General features: G+C 45.8%; 1 protein-coding gene and 1 long non-coding RNA gene across 2 annotated transcripts in view; one reads left to right on the top strand and one right to left on the bottom strand.

Moving 5' to 3' along the window:
* LOC143766079 (uncharacterized) overlaps positions 1-22,097 on the bottom strand; it is a 30,209-nt gene extending 8,112 nt beyond the window's left edge. Inside the window, exon 1 of the long non-coding RNA XR_013213518.1 lies at positions 21,968-22,097. This is a non-coding gene — a long non-coding RNA (uncharacterized LOC143766079). The remainder of the gene's footprint in view (positions 1-21,967) is intronic.
* Positions 1,876-23,180, top strand: AFMID (arylformamidase). The gene is made up of 11 exons (XM_077253464.1): positions 1,876-1,954; positions 2,644-2,734; positions 3,966-4,070; positions 4,308-4,356; positions 5,156-5,241; positions 7,997-8,069; positions 14,270-14,367; positions 19,031-19,109; positions 21,987-22,116; positions 22,376-22,480; positions 22,561-23,180. The coding sequence occupies exons 1-11, from the start codon at positions 1,925-1,927 to the stop codon at positions 22,588-22,590; spliced, it is 876 nt and encodes a 291-aa protein (XP_077109579.1). The 5' UTR covers positions 1,876-1,924; the 3' UTR covers positions 22,591-23,180.
* Positions 23,181-25,021: the final 1,841 nt, after the last annotated feature.

Raw genomic sequence — 25,021 nt, 5'->3', positions numbered from 1 at the left:
ATCAGTACAGGATAAGTAATGTAATGTATGTACACAGTGACTGCACGAGCAGAATAGTGAGTGCAGCTCTGGAGTATAATACAGTATGTAAGTCAGGATCAGTACAGGATAAGTAATGTAATGTATGTACACAGTGACTCCACCAGCAGAATAGTGAGTGCAGCTCTGGAGTATAATACAGGATGTAACTCAGGATCAATACAGGATCAGTAATGTAATGTATGTACACAGTGACTGTACCAGCAGAATAGTGAGTGCAGCTCTGCGGTATAATACAGTATGTAAGTCAGGATCAGTACAGGATAAGTAATGTAAGTACACAGTGACTCCACCAGCAGAATAGTGAGTGCAGCTCTGGGTTATAATACAGGATGTAACTCAGGATCAGTAGAGGATAAGTAATATAATGTATGTACGCAGTAACGCCACCAGCAGAATAGTGAGTGCAGCTCTGGGTTATAATACAGGATGTAACTCAGGATCAGTAGAGAATAAGTAATGTAATGTATGTACACAGTGACTGCACCAGCAGAATAGTGAGTGCAGCTCTGGAGTATAATACAGGATGTAACTTAGGATCAGTAGAGGATAAGTAATGTATGTACACAGTAACTGCACCAGCAGAATAGTGAGTGCAGCTCTGGAGTATAATACAGGATGTAACTTAGGATCAGTACAGGATAAGTAATGTAATATATGTACACAGTGACTGCACCAGCAGAATAGTGAGTGCAGCTCTGGAGTATAATACAGGAGGTGACTCAGGATCAGTACAGGATAAGTAATGTAATGTATGTACACAGTGACTGCACCAGCAGAATAGTGAGTGCAGCTCCTGGAGTATAATACAGGATGTAACTTAGGATCAGTAGAGGATAAGTAATGTAATGTATGTACACAGTGACTGCACCAGCAGAATAGTGAGTGCAGCTCTGGAGTATAATACAGGATGTAACTCAGGATCTGTACAGGATCAGTAATGTATGTACACAGTGACTGCACCAGCAGAATAGTGAGTGCAGCTCTGGAGTATAATACAGGATGTAACTCAGGATCAGTACAGGATCAGTAATGTAATGTATGTACACAGTGACTGCACCAGCAGAATAGTGAGTGCAGCTCTGGAGTATAATACAGGATGTAACTCAGGATCAGTACAGGATCAGTAATGTAATGTATGTACATAGTGACTCCACCAGCAGAATAGTGAGTGCAGCTCTGGGGTATAATACAGGAGGTGACTCAGGATCAGTACAGGATAAGTAATGTAATGTATGTACACAGTGACTCCACCAGCAGAATAGTGAGTGCAGCACTGGAGTATAATACAGGATGCAACTCAGGATCAGTACAGGATCAGTAATGTAATGTATGTACACAGTGACTGCACCAGCAGAATAGTGAGTGCAGCTCTGGAGTATAATGCAGGATGTAACTCAGGATCAGTACAGGATCAGTAATGTAATGTATGTACACCGTGACTGCACCAGCAGAATAGTGAGTGTAGCTCTGGGGTATAATACAGGATGTAACTCAGGATCAGTGCAGGATAAGTAATGTAATGTATGTACACAGTGACTGCACCAGCAGAATAGTGAGTGCAGCTCTGGAGTATAATGCAGGATGTAACTCAGGATCAGTACAGAATCAGTAATGTAATGTATGTACACAGTGACTGCACCAGCAGAATAGTGAGTGCAACTTTGTAGAACAATACAGAATATATGTAGGGGGTATAATGGCATCCATATTGCCTATCACCCAGCTTTCCCATGAACAGATATAAATGATCAGTACACCTTAGTCTGCAGATAGGGGACACCTTGCCACGACTGAGGCAGGAGGGGACAGGGTGTGACCTTTGGCCTATGGAGTGGAACAGTTTGGTGACATTTCCTGTTAGAGTTGTGGGACCAGGAGCAGCATGGAGGACTGGAGAAAACTGGGGAAGGAGGTGAGGACAGAGGAGGCCATGTGCAGACACACTATATATCCCAGGTGATACTGGTGATCGAGATCTTATAGATTGTGGGAGATACCCACAGGGCAAAGTGCAAAGCGTGGCCGTCACCGGGACACCAGGGAAAGGGACACCGGACTGACTGCCGGCTACCGACATCACACACCCAGTGCCTCCACAACATTAGCAGATTCACATTATCTTTCTACAGTTTTGACCACAAAGAGGGAATGTTGAACAGACCACTTGGTGCACCCTATGTACTCGATTTATTAAATGAGACCCCTGGGAGATTAGCAGCACAAAGTATTTAAGGTTAGGAAAGTTTGTCTGATTAGTAGCAGTAACCTGTCTCTTCTGATAAGCGGATGGAGAGTAGTTATATAGTGGAATGTGCACATTTTCTCAGCAGCACAGAGTATTTCAGGAGAGAAGTTTCCTGGGTTTGTAAGTGATGCATGGTGAAAGTTGCAGAGTATTTTAGGAGAGAACTGCGCTGTCGAGATCATAGAGTGACAGTTACATGATGAAAAGGTCCTTTGCCAACCGCGCAGAGTATTTCAGAGAAGTAAGAATGCGACTCTATGAGTAAGAATACAGACTGAGAGTTACATAGCGGAAGGTGTAGGTTTCCTCAGCAGCGCAGAGGATTTCAGCACACACTGCATTCTTTGTATTTCCAGGAGTTGGAGCATCAGTACTCACCTAGTCACTGGTCTCATCGTATGGACAAAGATGCCGTCATCGAGGCGCATGTGAAGGAGATAACAGAAGGTACCAGTGTGGGGCGGACGTCAGTGCTGACTAATATTATTTATACAGTACCAGTCACAATTCTGGACACAGCTGCCCATGTAATGGTTTTCCTTCTTCTTATTGGAATGTGCACTTTGTAAATTCAGACTGAAGGCAGCAAACTACAAAGGAACAGATATGGAAACACGTTTGAAACAAAACAGAATATCTGTTACATATCGGATTCCAAACAAGTATCTTCTTTGTGTTTGTCGTCCTCAGTAGTTCAACCATAAAATACACTTCTCACAGCCTCCTCTGGACAGTTAATGTTAAGATGTGTCAGATAATTGATGTCTGTGAGTCATTTAAAAGGGCTTTTATCTGAAGGGCTGCCAATTTGTCCTTTTTTAGGCTGGTAATTGATGAACTTATCCTCTGCAGCACAGGCCATTCTTGTTCTTCTTTTACTGGGGTAATCCTCGCAAGAGCCAGTTTATTCGTCACAACTGATGGTTTTCATGACTGCATTTGAGAATACCTTCAAGGTTTTAGCAATGTTGCGGATTGATACATGCATGGTGCAAGTCGGGAGCAGGTGTATGAAGCAGTCTCATTGGGTGAGCCTACTCCATACCCAGCATGTGATGGCTGCTAGACACAGCCAGGATCTGCTTCTAACAGCCACAGGTGGAGCCGAGCAAGTGTTAATTTATTAAAGGTTAATGTGAACCCCTGACATGGGGTCGTCTCATTCTGTGCCTCCCTGCAGTTCTGCAATGCGATCACGATCACGGAGTGCTGATGGGTTGCTATAACTGCCGGGGGTCTGTTGAAGACCCCCATGACTGCTATCATGGAGCTGCTTTCAAACTCTGCTTGTGGTTGGTCTTTGAAGAAGATCATGGTTGTACCATAAGGTTCAAGCAATTAGACGATCGCAGGTTTAAGTTCCCTAAGGGGACTAATAAATACAGTAAAAAGTAAAAAAAATACGAAAAATTAAAAAACACATAAATCCATCATCGGATAAAGGTGGGAAGGACTTAGAGGAATCTAAGGTGTAACATATTCTGGTAGGTGTCACACGTGTTTCTGTACTTCGGGTTTCCACGTTTTTCTTTCTTCGTGGTTTTGCTGCCTCCATTTTGAATCCACTTTCCAATAAGAACAAGAAAAACAGGGGTGTACAATCTTGTGGCCGCTGCTGTATGTATATAGGTCTATCAGCTGTATCCATTAAGTGTCCTGACAACTCTCATCATCCCAGGTACAAATGTATCCCGGGTTGTGGCACGGACGGCACTGAACATCCAATATGGCGACAGTGACAGCGAGAAGATGGACTTGTATCTGCCAGAGGGAGAACCAACCAGTAAGAGTCATTCACATACACAGCCCAGTTCCCACCCTTGTTAATGCCCCCTGTTTTAAAGCAGATGATCCAGTACAACTAATTAATTTTCCTGCTTGCTCTGGACTAAAGAGTCCAGGGGGCGGTCCTACCTCCTGATTGACAGCTATTTGTCGCTGACACGGAATCACAGCTGAATCGTTTCTGCAGCCGATATACAGGATCGGTTTATCTGATTAGTAATGTTCTCCATTCCAGAACTCCCAGTCCTGGTGTACATCCATGGAGGATACTGGCAGTTTCTAAGGTAAACACCTGACAGGTAGCAGAGGTACCGACTACACACAGCTGTCATACTTTCCACTGCCTGTCATTATAGTGTAGGGTCCTGCTCCTTCCCACACACTCCTCACCTGAAATACTCTGTGCTGCTGGCAAAACTCTGCTCTTTCCACTTTTTTCAATTCATGACCACCCACAGGATCAGCCCATTCCTCTGCTGAAATACTAACTTTCATTCAGCTATCCATCACTAGATCAGTACATTTTCCAATTGAAATACTCTGTGCTGCTGCATCAACCTCCTTTTTCCACTAACTCTTAATCTGTGACCTCACACTTCTCACCTGAAATACTCTGCACTCCTGTTACAGTCTGCTTTTTCCACTATCTAACAATTAGTCTGTGACCTCACACTTAACACCTGAAATATTCTGTGCTGCTGCCATACCATACCCTTTCTACTATGCAATTCTCAATTTCTCAATTTGCTACCTGTCAAAAAGTCAGCACATTCCCCTACTGAAATGCCCTGTGCTGCTGGCTTCCACTATGTAACATCCAGTCTGTGAACTGTCACTAGATCTGCATGCCTATTCCCTGAAATACTCTGTGCTGCTGTGGGACCCTACCCCTATTACTATGTAGCTCAGTCTGTGCCTTCTCCCCCAATAAATAATTATGGAATCCTCCATCTATATCCATGAGATGCTGGGGGTGTAATACTGCAGGCCACACATATATTCCTGCCCGGTCCGATAAAATTCAGGACAGGTAGGGGGCGCTAATGAGCAATACTATTTCTCTATATGACCTTTTCCTTTCAGCAAAGAGGAGTCCGGATTTATGGCCGCTCCTCTCATCTCACATGGGATCGCTGTGATGGTGATGGATTATGACATTGCTCCAAAAGGTGAGACTGACTTTGTATCTATGTAGAAGAAAACAACAAATACTATATACCGGTACATTAACTAAATAGCGCTACATAGTGCCCAGATAAATGTCATTCAGTGGCTACATAAATCCATCATGTGCCGAGATAGTGCCCAGATAAATAGTGTAATGCTGTACATAGAAAACCAGTACAAATACTATCATAATGTGTTACATAGTGCCCAGATACTGTCATACACTGCCCAGATAAATGAAATATACTGTGCAGAGATAGTACAAAACAGCGCCCAGATAAATAGTATATTACAGTACCCAGAAAATAGTGCATAAACCACACACAAAATGTCAGAATGCCCAGATAGTGTCATACACTATATGCCTAGATAAATGGAGCACACTGTGTTGAGATAGTGCCGCACAGCCCCTAGATAAATAGTGCATTACTGTACACAGAAAAACAGTACAAATAATATGTCACATAGTGCCCACATGAATGGACCATACTGTGCCCAGATAAATTGTGCATTAGGGAATACAAAAAGGCACATAAACTACCTAAAAAATAGTGACATACAGTGCCTAGATAAATGGGGCATTCTGTGCTTAGATAGTGCCACACAGCTCTTAGACAAATAGTGCATTAAATTCGATAGACAAGCTGTATATAAAGTGCCCAAAATATTTCACTGAGTGCCCACATAATGTCATACAGTGTCCAGATAAATGGCGTGCACTGTGCCGAGATATTGCCACTCAGTTTCCAGATATAAAACAGAGATGCACGCTCTACTGTATATTTAGGTGCTGAGAAGGACAATCGAGATTTTCAGAAACTGGCACTCAAATTGTGATTGAAGAAAAATAATGACTTTATTTATGACTGAAAATGAAAAAAAAAATAATATTCACCAGCGTTTCGGCCATATGGGCCTTATTCGAGGTTTATCTGTGCATGTATAGGGTCCGGTCATGAAGTTTATGTGGTGATTATTTTTCTTCATTCACAATTTGAGTGCCAAAGTTTTTACAATTTCAGTTTCCAGATACACAGTGTCTGACAGCACTCAGAAACGAGTGCAAAATTCACACAAATGCCATGACGCTGACGCACAGTGCCCAGATAAATAGTGGATTAGAGCACATACAAAAACAGCCAATAAATGACCCATAATCTCAACGTACCTAGATAGTGTCATACACTGCCCAGAAAAATGGGGCATACTGTGCTGAAAAAATGCCACACAGTGCCCAGATAAATAGTGGATTACAGTACCCAGGAAATAGTACATAGCGTACAAAAATGTCACTGAGCACTCAGACATTGCCACACATTACCCAAATAAATTGTGCATTATAGCACATATAAACCATAATCTAAAAGTGCCTAAATAGTGTCATATTCTGCCCAGATAAATAGGAGGTACAGAGTCCAGATAGTGACCCACAGTGCTCAGATAAATACTGCATTTCAGTACATAGAAAAACCCTACATAAAAATTACCCATAATCTCAATTTGCTCACGTTATGTCATATTCTGTCCAGATAAATGGAGCATACTGTGCCAAGATAGTGACACTCACTTTCCAGATAAATAGTGCATTACAGTACTCAAGAAAAAGTGCATAAACCACGCAAATGTCACTCAGCACTCAGACATTGCTGTATAATGCCCAGATAAATTGGAACAATATCGTAGGAATAGAAAATATCACAAGGGTGTAAATGTATCGCTCCTGCAGAATAGCATTGTGAACACTTAATTCAGATAACCACCTAATTAAACACCGAGATAGCCATTCTTACCCATGTATTGCCCCAACACGCTTGGGCTTCACCCTGAGGAAGTGCCCAGATAATGTCACAGTGCCCATATCATGTAATTCAGTGTCCAGGTAATGTCACAGTGCACATATAATGTCATACACTGCCCATATAACGTCATACAATGCCCATATAATATCATACAGTGCCCATTTAATGTCATACAGTGCCCAGATAATATCACACAGCGCCCATATAATATAACACACTCCCCATGTAATGTCACAGTGCCCATATAATGTCATACAGAGCCCAGATAATGTTACAGTACCCAGATAAAATCATAGTGTCCAGATAATATCATACAGTGCCCAGATAATGTTACGGTGCTCAGATAATGTCAGTGCCCATATCATGTCATACAGTGCCCAGATAATGTCCCAGTACCCAGATAATATCATACAGTGCCCAGATGTTAAAGTACCCAGATAAAATCATACAGTGCCCAGATAATATCATACAGTGCCCAGATAATGTCATACAGAGCCCAGATAATGTCATACAGAGCCCAGATAATGTTATAATATCCAGATAAAATCATAGTGCCCAGATAATTTCATACAGTGCCCACATAATGTCATACAAAGCCCAGATAATGTTACAGTGCCCAGATAAAATCATATAGTGCCCAGATAATATCATACAGTGCCCAGATAATGTGACGGCGCTCAGATGTCAGTGCCCATATCATGTCATACAGTGCCCAGATAATATTACACAGTGCCCATATAATGTAACACAGTGCCAGATAATTTGAGCATTCTGTGCTAAGATAGTGCCATACATCCACAGGATAAATCATGAGTTACCTGTCACAGTGCCCAGATGAAGTCTGACTGACATCTTAACGAGTAGGAGGAGGGATTGTACTTAATAACAAGAGTCAATCTTAGTAAGCAGACCTGCAGTGTAAAGCATGGGTAGTAATGTTACTTGTTGATCATTGCAGGTGACATGGATCTCATTGTGGCACAGGTCAGACGCTGCATTGCCTCCATTTTTCATCTTTACCCACACAATGCGTAAGTCTGTGTTGAGAGACTATACCTGATGTGGTGTCACTATTACAGATGTAAATAGATTGACCATTAGATTAACTATTTACCTACCAGAGTCGGCTTGTGTTCTTCATCTATGACATGTTACAAGATTTCTCTGGTTTAGTTCTTGCACCTGCATAACTTGGCCCTGACACAAAATGGCGCTAAATGTTGCAGAAGTTTAGTGTGAAGAAGCGCAGATGTAATTCTGCTCTATTTTAGATGTATAACTGTTTATTACTTGCAATATCCAGCATAACGGATCTTGCTGTGTTGTGAAATTGGATTTTGGGCTCCCCCGGTGGCCACTGGTGGAATTGAACTGGTGTGCATCATCCTCTCTGTTCACCTGTTTCCATCAGGATGTGGGAGTCGCTATTTAGCCTTGCTCCTCTGTCACTTCCATGCCGGTCAACATTGTAATCAGAAGCCTTTCTGTGCATGTTCCTGCTGCTAGACAACTCCCAGCTAAGTTGGACTTTAGTCCTTGTTTGTTTTTGCATTTTGTTCCAGTTCACAGCTGTAGTTTTGTTTCTGTGTCTGGAAAGCTCTTGTGATCTGAAATTGCCACTCTGATGTTATGAGTTAATACTAGAGTCTTAAAGTAATTTCAGGATGGTGTTTTTTGATAGGGTTTTCAGCTGACCATGAAAGTGCCCTTTCTGTCTTCCTGCTATCTAGTAAGCGGACCTCAATTTTGCTAAACCTATTTTCATACTACGTTTGTCATTTCATCTAAAATCACCGCCAATATTTGTGGGGGCCTCTGTCTGCCTTTCGGGGAAATTTCTCTAGAGGTGAGCCAGGACTATATTTTCCTCTGCCAGGATTAGTTAGTCCTCCGGCCGGCGCTGGGCGTCTAGGGATAAAACGCAGGCTACGCTACCCGGCTACTGTTAGTTGTGCGGCAGGTTTAGTTCATGGTCAGTTTAGTTTCCATCCTTCCAAGAGCTAGTTCTTATGTTTGCTGGGCTATGTTCTCTTGCCATTGAGAACCATAACAGTTTGACCGGCCGGAAAGGGTTAAATTAATTGACAGAGAAAGGAGAGATAAGAGAAGTCTGCTGAAGATTTTTTTTTTTTTTTTTTTCCTTCAGTTCTGAGTGTGCTTGTAATTGAATCTCTTGCAAGTCTGCCTATATTGCAGCCTTTCTCTCTCTCTCTCTCCTTCTAATCCTGGAATGGCTCTGTGTTCACCTGTTTAAAATGGATATTCAGAGTTTAGCTGCAGGTTTGAATAATCTCACCACGAAAGTTCAAAATTTACAAGATTTTGTTGTTCATGTTCCTATATCTGAACCTAGAATTCCTTTGCCTGAATTTTTCTCGGGGAATAGATCTTGCTTTCAAAATTTCAAAAATAATTGCAAGTTGTTTTTGTCCCTGAAATCTCGCTCTGCTGGAGATCCTGCTCAGCAGGTCAGGATTGTGATTTCCTTGCTCCGGGGCGACCCTCAGGATTGGGCTTTTGCATTGGCTCCAGGGGATCCTGCGTTGCTCAATGTGGATGCGTTTTTTCTGGCCTTGGGGTTGCTTTATGAGGAACCTCAGTTAGAACTTCAGGCGGAAAAGGCCTTGATGTCCCTATCTCAGGGGCAAGACGAAGCTGAAATATACTGCCAGAAATTCCGTAAATGGGCTGTGCTTACTCAGTGGAATGAGTGCGCCCTGGCGGCGAATTTCAGAGAGGGTCTCTCTGATGCCATTAAGGATGTTATGGTGGGGTTCCCTGTGCCTGCGGGTCTGAATGAGTCCATGACAATGGCTATCCAGATCGATAGGCGTCTGCGGGAGCGCAAACCTGTGCACCATTTGGTGGTGTCTACTGAGAAGACGCCAGAGAATATGCAATGTGATAGAATTCTGTCCAGAAGTGAACGGCAGAATTTTAGACGAAAAAATGGGTTGTGCTTCTATTGCGGTGATTCAACTCATGTTATATCAGCATGCTCTAAGCGTACTAAGAAGCTTGATAAGTCTGTTTCAATTGGCACTTTACAGTCTAAGTTTATTCTATCTGTGACCCTGATTTGTTCTTTATCATCTATTACCGCGGATGCCTATGTCGACTCTGGCGCCGCTTTGAGTCTTATGGATTGGTCCTTTGCCAAACGCTGTGGGTATGATTTGGAGCCTCTTGAAACTCCTATACCCCTGAAGGGGATTGACTCCACCCCATTGGCTAGCAATAAACCACAATACTGGACACAAGTAACTATGCGGATTAATCCGGATCACCAGGAGATTATTCGCTTTCTTGTGCTGTATAACCTACATGATGTGTTGGTGCTTGGATTGCCATGGCTGCAATCTCATAACCTAGTCCTTGACTGGAAAGCTATGTCTGTGTTAAGCTGGGGATGTAAGGGGACGCATGGGGACGTACCTGTGGTTTCCATTTCATCATCTATTCCCTCTGAGATTCCTGAATTCTTGACTGAATATCGTGACGTTTTTGAAGAACCTAAGCTTGGTTCATTACCTCCGCACCGGGAGTGCGATTGTGCCATAGATTTGATTCCGGGTAGTAAATACCCTAAGGGTCGTTTATTTAATCTGTCTGTGCCTGAACATGCTGCTATGCGAGAATATATAAAGGAGTCCTTGGAAAAGGGACATATTCGTCCTTCGTCATCTCCCTTAGGAGCCGGTTTTTTCTTTGTGGCTAAGAAAGATGGCTCTTTGAGGCCGTGCATTGATTATCGGCTTTTGAATAAAATCACGGTTAAATATCAATATCCGTTGCCACTGCTGACTGATTTGTTTGCTCGCATAAAGGGGGCCAAGTGGTTCTCTAAGATAGATCTCCGTGGGGCGTATAATTTGGTGCGAATTAAGCAGGGGGATGAGTGGAAGACCGCATTTAATACGCCCGAGGGCCACTTTGAGTATTTGGTGATGCCTTTTGGTCTTTCAAATGCCCCTTCAGTCTTTCAGTCCTTTATGCATGACATTTTCCGTGATTATTTGGATAAATTTATGATTGTGTATCTGGATGATATTTTGATTTTTTCGGATGACTGGGACTCTCATGTCCAGCAGGTCAGGAGGGTTTTTCAGGTTTTGCGGTCTAATTCCTTGTGTGTGAAGGGTTCTAAGTGCGTTTTTGGGGTTCAAAAGATTTCCTTTTTGGGATATATTTTTTCCCCCTTTTCCATCGAGATGGATCCTGTCAAGGTTCAGGCTATTTGTGATTGGACGCAACCCTCTTCTCTTAAGAGTCTTCAGAAATTTTTGGGCTTTGCTAACTTTTATCGTCGATTTATTGCTGGTTTTTCTGATGTTGTTAAACCATTGACTGATTTGACTAAGAAGGGTGCTGATGTTGCTGATTGGTCCCCTGCTGCTGTGGAGGCCTTTCGGGAGCTTAAGCGCCGCTTTTCTTCCGCCCCTGTGTTGCGTCAGCCTGATGTTGCTCTTCCTTTTCAGGTTGAGGTCGACGCTTCTGAAATCGGAGCTGGGGCGGTTTTGTCGCAGAGAAGTTCCGATTGCTCCGTGATGAGACCTTGTGCCTTTTTCTCGCGTAAATTTTCGCCCGCCGAGCGGAATTATGATGTTGGGAATCGGGAGCTTTTGGCCATGAAGTGGGCTTTTGAGGAGTGGCGTCATTGGCTTGAGGGGGCTAGACATCAGGTGGTGGTATTGACTGACCATAAAAATCTAATTTATCTTGAGTCCGCCAGACGCCTGAATCCTAGACAGGCGCGCTGGTCGTTGTTTTTCTCTCGGTTTAATTTTGTGGTGTCCTACCTGCCGGGTTCTAAGAATGTTAAGGCGGATGCCCTTTCTAGGAGTTTTGAGCCTGACTCCCCTGGTAATTCTGAACCTACAGGTATCCTTAAGGATGGAGTGATATTGTCTGCCGTTTCTCCAGACCTGCGGCGGGCCTTGCAGGAGTTTCAGGCGGATAGACCTGATCGTTGCCCACCTGGTAGACTGTTTGTTCCTGATGATTGGACCAGTAAAGTCATTTCTGAGGTTCATTCTTCTGCGTTGGCAGGTCATCCTGGAATCTTTGGTACCAGGGATTTGGTGGCAAGGTCCTTCTGGTGGCCTTCCCTGTCTCGAGATGTGCGAGGCTTCGTGCAGTCTTGTGACGTTTGTGCTCGGGCCAAGCCTTGTTGTTCTCGGGCTAGTGGATTGTTGTTGCCCTTGCCTATCCCGAAGAGGCCCTGGACGCACATCTCGATGGATTTTATTTCGGATCTTCCTGTTTCTCAGAAGATGTCTGTCATCTGGGTGGTGTGTGATCGTTTCTCTAAGATGGTCCATTTGGTTCCCCTGCCTAAGTTGCCTTCTTCTTCCGAGTTGGTTCCTCTGTTTTTTCAAAATGTGGTCCGTTTGCATGGTATTCCGGAGAATATCGTTTCTGACAGAGGTACCCAATTCGTGTCTAGATTTTGGCGAGCATTCTGTGCTAGGATGGGCATAGATTTGTCTTTCTCGTCTGCTTTCCATCCTCAGACTAATGGCCAGACCGAGCGGACGAATCAGACCTTGGAGACATATTTGAGGTGTTTTGTGTCTGCAGATCAGGATGATTGGGTTGCTTTTTTGCCTTTAGCGGAGTTTGCCCTCAATAATCGGGCCAGCTCTGCCACCTTGGTGTCTCCCTTTTTCTGTAATTCGGGGTTTCATCCTCGATTTTCTTCTGGTCAGGTGGAATCTTCGGATTGTCCTGGAGTGGATGCTGTGGTGGAGAGGTTGCATCAGATTTGGGGGCAGGTAGTGGACAATTTGAAGTTGTCCCAGGAGAAGACTCAGCTTTTTGCCAACCGCCGGCGTCGGGTTGGTCCTCGGCTTTGTGTTGGGGACTTGGTGTGGTTGTCTTCTCGTTTTGTCCCTATGAGGGTTTCTTCTCCCAAGTTTAAGCCTCGGTTCATCGGCCCGTACAAGATATTGGAGATTCTTAACCCTGTGTCCTTCCGTTTGGACCTCCCTGCATCTTTTTCTATTCATAATGTTTTTCATCGGTCATTATTGCGCAGGTATGAGGTACCGGTTGTGCCTTCCGTTGAGCCTCCTGCTCCGGTGTTGGTTGAGGGCGAGTTGGAGTACGTTGTGGAAAAAATCTTGGACTCCCGTGTTTCCAGACGGAAACTCCAGTATCTGGTCAAATGGAAGGGATACGGTCAGGAGGATAATTCTTGGGTGACTGCCTCTGATGTTCATGCCTCCGATTTGGTCCGTGCCTTTCATAGGGCTCATCCTGATCGCCCTGGTGGTTCTGGTGAGGGTTCGGTGCCCCCTCCTTGAGGGGGGGGTACTGTTGTGAAATTGGATTTTGGGCTCCCCCGGTGGCCACTGGTGGAATTGAACTGGTGTGCATCATCCTCTCTGTTCACCTGTTTCCATCAGGATGTGGGAGTCGCTATTTAGCCTTGCTCCTCTGTCACTTCCATGCCGGTCAACATTGTAATCAGAAGCCTTTCTGTGCATGTTCCTGCTGCTAGACAACTCCCAGCTAAGTTGGACTTTAGTCCTTGTTTGTTTTTGCATTTTGTTCCAGTTCACAGCTGTAGTTTCGTTTCTGTGTCTGGAAAGCTCTTGTGATCTGAAATTGCCACTCTGATGTTATGAGTTAATACTAGAGTCTTAAAGTAATTTCAGGATGGTGTTTTTTGATAGGGTTTTCAGCTGACCATGAAAGTGCCCTTTCTGTCTTCCTGCTATCTAGTAAGCGGACCTCAATTTTGCTAAACCTATTTTCATACTACGTTTGTCATTTCATCTAAAATCACCGCCAATATTTGTGGGGGCCTCTGTCTGCCTTTCGGGGAAATTTCTCTAGAGGTGAGCCAGGACTATATTTTCCTCTGCCAGGATTAGTTAGTCCTCCGGCCGGCGCTGGGCGTCTAGGGATAAAACGCAGGCTACGCTACCCGGCTACTGTTAGTTGTGCGGCAGGTTTAGTTCATGGTCAGTTTAGTTTCCATCCTTCCAAGAGCTAGTTCTTATGTTTGCTGGGCTATGTTCTCTTGCCATTGAGAACCATAACATTGCTGTAAGTGAATAGGAATATTCTAATTTACATCCAGAAGGTGAAAAGTATGTAGCTTCCAGCAGCAGACTGATATAAGTTTAGAAGACCCCTCTCCTTCATATATCACAGCTCCGGCCTCTGTCCTCTGCTTCTCTTTTCCTATTATATGGTTTATTCATGTCTGACATTTTCTCCGCAGTGGGATCTATCTATGTGGCCATTCGGCTGGAGCCCATCTTGTAGCCATGACTCTCTTCACTGATTGGACTGAGTACAAGGTGACACCAGATATCAAAGGTCAGCACAGTAATATATTATTATTATTATTTATTTATATAGCACCATTAATTCCATGGTGCTGTGTATGAGAAAGGGTTACATACAAATTACAGATATCACTTACAGTAAACAAACTAACAATGACAGACTGATACAGAGGGGCGAGGATCCTGCCCTTGCGGGCTTACATTCTACAGGATGGTGGGGATGGAGACAGTAGGTCGGAGGTTGCGGTAGCTCCGATGGTGTTGAGGTGGCCGTGTGGTCATTATAGGTTGTAAGCTTCTTTGAAGAGGTGGGTTTTCAGGTTCCGTTTGAAGGATCCAAATGTCGTAGATAGCCGGACGTGTTGGGGCACAGAATTCCACATGATGGGGGATATTCGGGAGAAATCTTGGAGGCGATTGGGTGAGGAGCGAATAAGCGTGGAGGAGAGAAGGAGGTCTTGGGAGGACCGGAGATAACGTGAGGGAAGATATTGATAGATGAGTTCGGAAATATACGGAGGATAAAGGTTATGGATGGCTTTGTAGGTCGGTGTTAGTAATTTAAACTGGATATGCTGGGAAATTGGGAGCCAGTGAAGGGATTTACAAAGAGGAGAAGCAGTAGTGTAGCGAGGAGAGAGATTAATTAGTCGGGCAGCAGAGTTACGGACGGACTGGAGGGGTGCGAGAGTGTTAAAAGGTAGGCCACACAGGAGGATGTTGCAGTAGTCGAGGCGGGAGATGATTAGGGCATGCACAAGCATTTTGGTAGCGTGAGGGTTGAGGAAAGGACAGATTCTGGAAATATTTTTGAGCTGGAGGCGACTGGAGGTGGCGAGAGCTTGGATGTGCGGTTTGAAGGACAGGGCAGAGTCAAGGGTTACTCTGAGGCAGCGGATTTCGGGGACAGGGGAAAGTGTGATTTCATTTATTTTGATAGACAGATCAGGTAGGGAAGATATACAAGATGGAGGAAAGATAACTAGTTCAGATTTGTCCACATTGAGCTTGAGGAAGTGGGAGGAGAAGAAGGAGGATATGGCTGATAGACACTCTGGGATTTTGGAGAGGTGAGATCTGGGCCAGAGAGGTAGATCTGAGTGTCATCAGCATATAGATGGTACTGGAAGCCATGGGATGTTATGAGTTGTCCCAGGCCAAGTGTATAGATTGAGTAGAGTAAGGATACCGTCTCACAGTGGCACTTTTGTCGCTACGACGGTACGATCCGTGACGTTCCAGCGATATCCATACGATATCGCTGTGTCTGACACGCAGCAGCGATCAGGGACCCTGCTGAGAATCGTACGTCGTAGCAGATCGTTTGGAACTTTCTTTCGTCGTTGGATCTCCCGCTGTCATCGCTGGATCGTTGTCTGTGACAGCAATCCAGCGATGCTTTCGCTTGTAACCAGGGTAAACATCGGGTTACTAAGCGCAGGGCCGCGCTTAGTAACCCGATGTTTACCATGGTTACCAGCGTAAAAGTAAAAAAAAAACAAAAACGTACATACTCACATTCCGGTGTCCTTCAGGTCCCTTGCCGTCTGCTTCCCGCTCTGACTGACTGCCGGCCGGAAAGTGAGAGCAGAGTACAGCGGTGACGTCGCCGCTGTGATCTGCTTTCACTTTACGGCGGCAGTCAGTCAGAGCGGGAAGCAGACTGCGAGGGACCTGGCGGACACCGGAATGTGAGTATGTACGGTTTTTTTTTTTTTACTTTTACGCTGGTAACCAGGGTAAACATCGGGTTACTAAGCGCGGCCCTGCGCTTAGTAACCCGATGTTTACCCTGGTTACCCGGGACCTCGGCATCGTTGGTCGCTGGAGAGCGATCTGTGTGACAGCTCCCCAGCGACCACACAACGACTTTCCAACGATCACGGCCAGGTCATATCGCTGGTCGTGATCGTTGGAAAGTTGCAGAGTGTGACGGTACCCTAAGGGTCCTAGGACAGAGCCTTGAGGGACACCAACAGAGAGGGGGCGAGATGAAGAGGTAGTATGGGAGAAGGAAATGCTAAATGTGCTGCTGGTAAGGTATGAGGAGATCCAGGATAGGACGAGGTCTTTGATGCCAAAGGAGGAGAGGATCTGTAGTAGGAGGCAGTGGTCAACTGTGTTGAAGGCAGAGGACAGGTCTAGAAGGAGGAGTATAGAGAATTGTGTGTTAGCTTTGGCTGTAAGTAAGTCGTTAGTAATTTTGGTCAGGGCAGTCTCAGTGGAATGGTGGGGATGGAAGCCAGATTGCAGGTTGTTGAAGAGAGAGTTAGATGCAAGGTGAGAGGAAAGTTCAGCATGGATGTGCTGCTCAAGGAGTTTGGGTGCAAATGGGAGCAAAGATGTGGGGCGATAGATGGACACAACGTTCGGGTCAAGGGATGGCTTTTTGAGGATAGGTGTGATTGTGGCATGTTTGAAAGCAGATGGGAAGGTACCAGAAGTTAGTGATAGGTTGAAGAGATGGGTTAGGGATGGGATTAGTGTGGTGGTGAGGTTGGGGAGGAGGTAGGATGGGATGGGGTCAAGACTGAGCACAAGTGGTGAGGTGTGATTTGGAGAGAAGATGAGCAAGCTGTCCTTCAGTGATTTGGGAGAGGGAAGTTATGGGGTTAGGGCATTGGTATGGCATACAAAGAGGTTGTGGTGGTTTGTCAACAAAGACTTACCTTGTTTGCTCGATCTTATTTTTGAAGTGCGTGGCAAAGTTCTCAGCAGAGATTAGGGAAGTCGGAGGGGGCAGTGGTGGGCGGAGGAGGGAGTTAAAAGTGTTGAACAACTGTTTGGGTTTGTGGGATAAAGAAGATAAGAGTGATGTGAAATAGGCCTGTTTAGCAGAGGTGAGAGCTGATTTGAATGTGACTGTTGCTTGTTTGAGTGCAGTGAAATCATCTTGCTAATGCGTTTTCTTCCAACGCCTTTCTGCACTTCTGGATACTTGCCAAAGCTTTTTGGTGATGTTATTGTGCCAGGGTTGTCCATTGATTCGTTGCACTCTGCTATGCATGACAGGGGCGACCAAGTCGATGGCTGATGCCAGAGTGCCATTGTAGAAACTAGTAGCAGTGTCTGTGTTGTGGAGTGAGGATATGGATGCCAGTGGTAGGATAGAGTCAGAGAGCATGTTGGTGTCAAGGTGTGTGAGGTTTCTGTGGGGGTGCGCATGTTGCTGGACATGGGTGACAGGTCAGGAGGACAGGGATGAGAAAGTGAGTAGATGGTGGTCAGATAGAGGGAGAAGGGAGGTAGTGAAGTTAGATAGGGAGCAGTGACGGGTGAAGACCAGGTCTAATGTGTGTCCGTCTGTGTGGGTGCCTGAGGAGGACCACTGAGTAAGTTCAAAAGATGAAGTAATCAACAGGAGTTTGGAGGCTGCTGACTAGTGGGTGTCAATGGGGATGTTGAAGTCACCCATGATGATGGTGGGAATGTCAGCAGACAAAAAGTGATGAAGCCAGGTGGAGAATTGGTCAATAAAGGCAGTAGTTGGGCCCGGAGGTCGGTATATGACGGCCATTTGGAGGTTGAAGGGGGAGTAGATGTGGACAGAGTGGACTTCAAAAGAGGGGAGGATAAGGCAGGGTAGAGGTGGGATTGGGTTAAAGGTACAGTTGGAAGAAAGAAGGCCCACTCCTCCACCATGTCTGTTGCCAGGGTGAGGAGTGTGGGTGAAGTGGAGGCTGCCGTAACATAGGGCAGCAGGGGAGGCTGTGTCAGAGGGTATCAGCCATGTTTTGTGATGCCCAGAAAGGAAAGATTACGAGAGGTAAAGAGGTCATGAATCACGTGCAGTTTATTGCAGATGGAGCGGGCATTCCATAGTGATCGAGAGAGAGGGAGCAGGGTGGTGGGCGTCAAGGGCACGGATTTGAGGTGGGAAAGATTTTGAGAGTTTATATTGGGTTGGGAGCGATAGGAGGGGGTAATGGGAGGTATGAGCTGTGGGGGTCCAGGATTGGAAGATATGTCGCCGGTAGTGAGGAGAAGCAGAGAGAGACAGAGCAGGTGGGAGAAGGAGAGTGGGCGGCTTGTTTTGTGTTTTATTAGGAGAGATCTGAGGTTGAGTCAGGTGGGAAGGCAGGAGGGAAGGAGAGATTATTACTTGGATTATTACTTGGTTAGAGGGTGCTGGGGTTTGGGGATAGCGAAGGAGAGTGAGGAGTAATGGAGCCAAAACTGTTAGAGCATATGTCAGCATGATGAGTAAGTGTGGAGGAAAGAGAAAGAAGTTTAGTACATTTAATTACAGTGGTTAGTCGTACCTTCTGTTCACTTCTGGCTCATTTCTGGCATATTTCAGCTTTATCCTTCTAGAGCCATCCTTATAGAGACAGACCACAGTCAAGACAGACCTGTGACTCCGCATTTATAGCCAGTTAAGATGTATGTCCACCATGATCCAGATTACATCTAGAAATATTCTACTTACAGTGCAAAAAAATTTCATAAATATGTTATTACATATTATACTCCAGAGCTGCACTCACTATTCTGTGGGTGGAGTCACTGTGTACATACAATACTTATCCTGTACTGATACTGAGTTACATCAGGTATTATACTCCAGAGCTGCACTCACTATTCTGCTGGTGCAGTCACTGTGTACATACACTGTGTATATATAAAGTATACGGTGTCTGAACAAGGACGCTCACCCCGGCTGTGACTATCTTGCCTCCCCCTTCTATTACCAGGCGCGTTGCTGGTGAGTGGGGTATACGACCTGCTTCCTATCATAGACACCTATGTGAACGATGCTCTGAAGATGTCGCAGTAAGTTTCCACCTTTGCTTCTCCATAAGATCTCTGCTTGCTGTCAGTGAATGGAATTAGTTTTATTATTCTTTATCTTACACTGTGATACACTGTAACAATCCGTCAGATTTCCTGTACTCGGCTCCTAGACAGTCGCAGTGTATTGATGGCTTCCTATTACTGTCAATATCTATAGGGCCGATATCACATAGCAGCAACAGGAACACACTGCTATATTTCTGCTGTTACAGGGCGCTCAGATTAAAGTGCCACATACAGATAAATGCAGTCTATTGCTCCCTGTTATCAGCCCTTTCATCGGAGGAGAGGCTAATTACTGAGAGTCGAAAGTGCAGAAAAAACCTTGTCACCTAATGCCACCCATGGCCAGCCTAATAGCACCCATGGCCAGCCTAATGTCAACCATGGCCAGCCTAATAGCATAGTTAGGGCACAAATGAGGTATTCAGAGGCTCTGATCTCTGCTATTTAACCATTTAATTGCCACTGTTGTGGCACCCCAGGAGTTCAGGTACCACTGTGGTATTGCCTTCCTCTCGGGAAAGGGTGAGGTCATGCTTAGAAACGAGGAGAATCCCTTTGGCAGGTAAGCTATACATTCAACACGTTCTGACTCCAGGCCAGAAGGGGGAGCTCTGAACCCGGTTTTAAGGGGAACTTCCCTTTATATATTCTGGTCTGGAGGAGGAGTTAGTTAGTCTGGTGCAGAAAAGGAACAGTGAAGGAGCACAGGAGAACTACAGAGCTGGAAGGGAGCCGTGACTGGGCTCCTTCCAGGCAGAGGCACAGAAACCGGGCACCGGGAGCCCGAGGCCGTGTGAAACTACAAGTCCCATGGCAGAACCGGAGGGCCGGAAGCTGAAAGTGACTTGCTCACACTACACCTTAGCTACAGCAACATCCAGAGCCCGGAGTCCCCGTGTATAGAGACCCCAAGGGAACAGCTCAAGTTGCCTACCATGCAGGGACTGTCCCAGGACAGAGAGTAAACGAGGACCTTGTCAGGAAGCCACAGGCAGCAAGGGACTATTATTTAACGCATAGTGGAAGGCTCACAAACTGACCTGGAAAGGGATTCCCACTTGTTTTCAGGCTGCCTGGACTCCATCGACACCTGTTGTCAGTACCCTGGACTGAGGGTGTCTACAATAGCAAACCAGGTAAAGAAACTGCAACCCCGTGTCCTCCGGTTATTACCGACACCACACCATCCCTGCCCAGCACACCGGGAGCCCTGGGGACCCAGCTTCACCTGTGGGAAGCGACACCATCGTGCTGCTGTACCATCTACACACTGGGAAGCCCTGGGAATACACTTCACATGTGGGAAGGTATACCATCTAGCTGCAATAACATCACCCCAGAGGACCCTTTTAAGCAGCGTCGGTCACCCCTGACCTAGTATCACAGGTGGCGTCACAAACTTTTATTGCTTTACAACTCCCTTTAAAAACTATCCCTTTTACTTGGGCGCCCGGGGCCACGGACTGGGTCGCCAACACCGTGAACATCCCTTTAACGATGACCGGACCCGGTACCGAGTACCCCACGGCCCTGGAACTTTGGAACGCTTCTACAAATTCCAGTGATTTTGAGACTGTTTTTCGTGACACATTATACTTTATGATAATGGTAACTTTAGGTCGATATGTTTTGTGTTTAAAAAAAATTTCAGAAAAATATTTAGGATTGAGTGTCCTCAGTGGTTGACACCTGTGTAAAAAATTTCAGAAATTTGACAAAAATGGAAAAAAAAATTAGCAATTTTCAAACTTTGAATGATTATCCCTTTAATTCAGATAAAGATATCACAGAAAACCATTCATAAATAACATGTCTCTCATGTCTGTTTTACATCAGCACCATTTGTAAAATGTTATTTTATTTTGTTAGCATTTTAGGAGGGTTAAAAATGTAGCTGTAATTTTTAATTTTTTTCATGGACATTTACAAAATTATTTTTTTTAGGGACTTATCCAGGTTTGAAGTGACTTTAAGGGTCCTATACTGTATATTGGGAAACCCCCAAAAGTGATACCATTTTAAAAACCGCACCCCTCAACATATTAAAATTTGCCATCACGTAGTTTATTAACCCTTTAGGTGATTTTCAGGAATTAATGTAAAATGACATGACAGGAATGAAAAAGTGTATTTTTAACACCTAAATATTGCTGGCTGTTGAACAGGCCGCTGGTACCGGCAGACTCTAAGGCCACTATTTGCTCGTGAATTGCCATGGCAAACATCAGGGCCACACCATCATGATCTCAGGGTGCTGGTGGGGACAAAGAGGGAGAAGCCACACTCTTTTAACCATTTATATGATATAGTCATTATTGACAGCAGCACCTAAGGGGTTAAACATATAACACCTGTATGGGGAGGCTATTCTCTTATATCTCAGGTCAGTAAAAAGACGTATTAACGGTCATTAAGGGGTTAAAAATGAATATATTTGGCATCCGTACATTAATCCGTACGGCAAATAGAAAAAAATGCCATTTTTCCGTCGCTGCAACTCCCCCCTAAAAATGCAATAAAAACATTTTATGTACCCCAAAATGGTACCAATAAAAACTACAGCTTGTCACACAAAAAAAAAGTTTTCCAGCACAAGATATGATAACATAAATGGTGTCAATCAAAGCTACAACTCGTCCTGGTTATGTCGACAGAAAAATGACAAAATTGTGGCTCTTGGAAAAAGTCGAGGGGAAAAAAGGAAAAAAATAAGTGGGGAGTGAAGTGGTTAATAGAACTGAGCTGCAATACCTTCCATAACCCATGGACTGGTGTGGCGCCATTGCTGCCTGACAGGCAGACTCCATTGCAACGTGACAGAAAGTGATTACCTGATGCTTGTTTTCGCAGGGAGGTGGCGCTGAAGAACAGCCCCATGCAATATGTGAGACAGATGGATGCCGGGACGTGTCACGTGGTCATCGCGGTGGCGGAGCACGACTCTCCGGAGTTCCACAGGCAGTCACAGCAATATTTCCAGGTGAGGATGGCCCAGGGGTACGATATGGGAGCCCTGAAATGACCAACATCAATTTGGGAGGTGAATAAAGAAAAAATGGTGCTGCATTAGACATGGCAGTATTCACTTAGTCAGAGCTGCAGTACCGGACACCGCCTGTGGACAACGGTGGCACTGTTCTCTGAATGGGAAACCTGCTAAGATACTGAGCTACACCTTATGTATCGCTGCTTTCCTGAATCTTGGAAAGCGGAATTAACCACTTCCTCTCCCCCGTCAGAGCCTGATGAAATCGGGCCTTGACGCCTCCTATGTTCTTGTGGATGGGACCGATCACTTTAATATCATAGAGAAGCTATCCCAAGAAGCCTATGTCCTCACCCAGGTGAGCCCGCTGCACCGATGTAGCAGAGCTGGCTTTGTTTCGTGCAGCGCACTCACAGCATGCAACCTTTTTCTTTACAGCTCATCCTGAAGATGATCCTGAAACACTGAGACTTTTCACTTGGGACCCCAATGCAGGGGCCCAACACTATCACATGGCTTCTTATGTAAGATACCTGGATCCACCCATGATCACCGCCTCGCGTGTCGTAGTCATGTTGTCCTGTGAGGCTCACGCGCACAGGCAGCCCCTATAGCTAAGGCACTGCTAAAATAAAACGCTCACCACCAAGTAAAATCATCCTTCGAATTAAATTTCAAGATCTGGGAAAGCTGGGTGACCACCTTGTAGGATCTGTAACCCAGCTTTCCCACAGTCAGATATAATGAATACTGACTTGTCAATTTTATTTCTAAGTTAACGTTGATCAATCGCTGAGACACAACCATGATACAGTTCTCACCCCAGGCTATTCCTGCTTATTTATACAGTGATGGATTGGTCATCTCGGCCGCTGCCACTGAGGTACCTGTACAGATTCCAGCAGCTGAGATGGGTTTGCTTGGCTGTTGTGCTCTGCATAGGCAGCAATCAAGATGACAGAAGCTAAGCAGCTTATATATCCTGTGTACTGCACCAAGCTCTCCCCACAGCTCTCTAATGAAAGAGCTGTCCCAAGAGTATAAAAAGCATCCCCTTTAAACAAAAAAAAAAATACCCGGTACTATAATACACTTTTATTTTTTCCAACTCTAACTAGGGTTCAGGTTATAGCTTGGGTTAGAGCTCAGGTTAGGGCTAGAGTTAGCACTCAGAGCAAGGCTTGGGTTAGGGCTCAGGTTACAGCCAGAGTAAGGGTATGTTTCCACGTTCAGGAAACGCTGCTTGTTTGACGCTGCGCAGCGCTGCAGCGTCAAACAAGCAGCGTCCAGATGTTCCTGCATAGTGGAGGGGATTTGATGAAATCCTGTCTCCACTATGCGTGGAAACCCGCACGCGGCGGCCCTGCGACTCCGGACATGCTGCGCGTCTTTTCAGATCGCAGCATGCCCGTACACCTTGCGGGGACGCAGCGTCCCCGCAAGGCATATCACAGGGCCCTATGGGAGAGAGCAATCATCCCGGATGTGAAGAGTTAACACATCCGGCATCATCGCGTCCCATTAAGGGGGCGGGGCTTAGCGCCGAGCGGCTTCGCCGCTGCGGCGATACCGCCGCCCATCCGTACCGTGGAGACATACCCTAAGGGTATGTGTCCACGTTCAGGGTTGCATCAGGATTTGGTCAGGATTTTTCATCAGTATTTGTAAGCCAAAACCAGGAGTGGAACAATTAGGGTATGGCTCCACGGTACGGAGGGGCGGCGGTATCGCCGCAGCGGCGAAGCCGCTCGACGCTAAGCCCCGCCCCCTTTCTGGGACGCGATCATGCCGGATGTGTTAACTCTTCACACATCCGGGATGATCGCTCGCTCCCATAGGGCCCTGTGATATGCCTTGCGGGGACGCTGCGTCCCCGCAAGGTGTACGGACATGCTGCGATCTGAAAAGACGCGCAGCGTGTCCGTAGTCGCAGGGCCGCCGCGTGCGGGTTTCCACGCAGAGTGGAGACGGGATTTCATACAATCCCCTCCACTATGCTGGAACATCTGGACGCTGCTTTTTTGACGCTGCAGCTCTGCGCAGCGTCAAAAAAGCAGCGTTTCCTGAACGTGGAAACATACCCTTAGAGGAAAAGTAGAATAGAAACATATGCACAACTTCTGCATTTATCACCCACTCCTGGTTTTGGCTTACAAATACTGATGAAAAATCCTGACCAAATCCTGATGCCATCCTGAACGTGGACACATACCCTTAGGGTATGTGTCCACGTTCAGGAAACGCTGCGTTTTTGACGCTGCATTTTTCCGCAGCGTCAAAAACGCAGCGTCCAGATGTTACAGCATAGTGAAGGGGATTTCATGAAATCCCGACTCCACTATGCGTTAAAAAACGCATGCGTTTTTGCCGCGAAAACGCATGCGCGGTGCGTTTTTTCAAAACGCAGCATGTTGCTACAATGAGCAAAACACGCAGGCACACCGCAGGTGACCTGCCAGTGACCTCAGGTGCAGTTTTGGTCAGGATTTTACTTGCATAAAATCCTGACCAAAGCCTGAAGCAAGCCTGAACGTGGAAACATACCCTTAGGGTACGTCTCCACGGTCCGTTTCGCCGGCGGGATCGCCGCAGCGGCGAAGCCGCTCGGCACTAAGCCCCGCCCCCTTAATGGGACGCAATGGTGCCGGATGTGTACAGTACACATCCGGGATCATCGCACCCCTCGCCATAGGGCCCTGTGATATGCCTTGCGGGGACGCTGCGTCCCCGCAAGGTGTACGGACATGCTGCGATCTGAAAAGACGCGCAGCATGTCCGGAGTCGCAGGGCCGCCGCGTGCGGGTTTCCACGCATAGTGGAGACGGGATTTCATAAAATCCCCTCCACTATGCTGGAACATCTGGACGCTGCTTGTTTGACGCTGCAGCGTCAAACAAGC

Source organism: Ranitomeya variabilis, chromosome 4, assembly GCF_051348905.1.
Source record: "Ranitomeya variabilis isolate aRanVar5 chromosome 4, aRanVar5.hap1, whole genome shotgun sequence".
Lineage (NCBI taxonomy): Eukaryota > Metazoa > Chordata > Amphibia > Anura > Dendrobatidae > Ranitomeya > Ranitomeya variabilis.
This window is presented reverse-complemented; position numbering and strand designations above follow the sequence as displayed.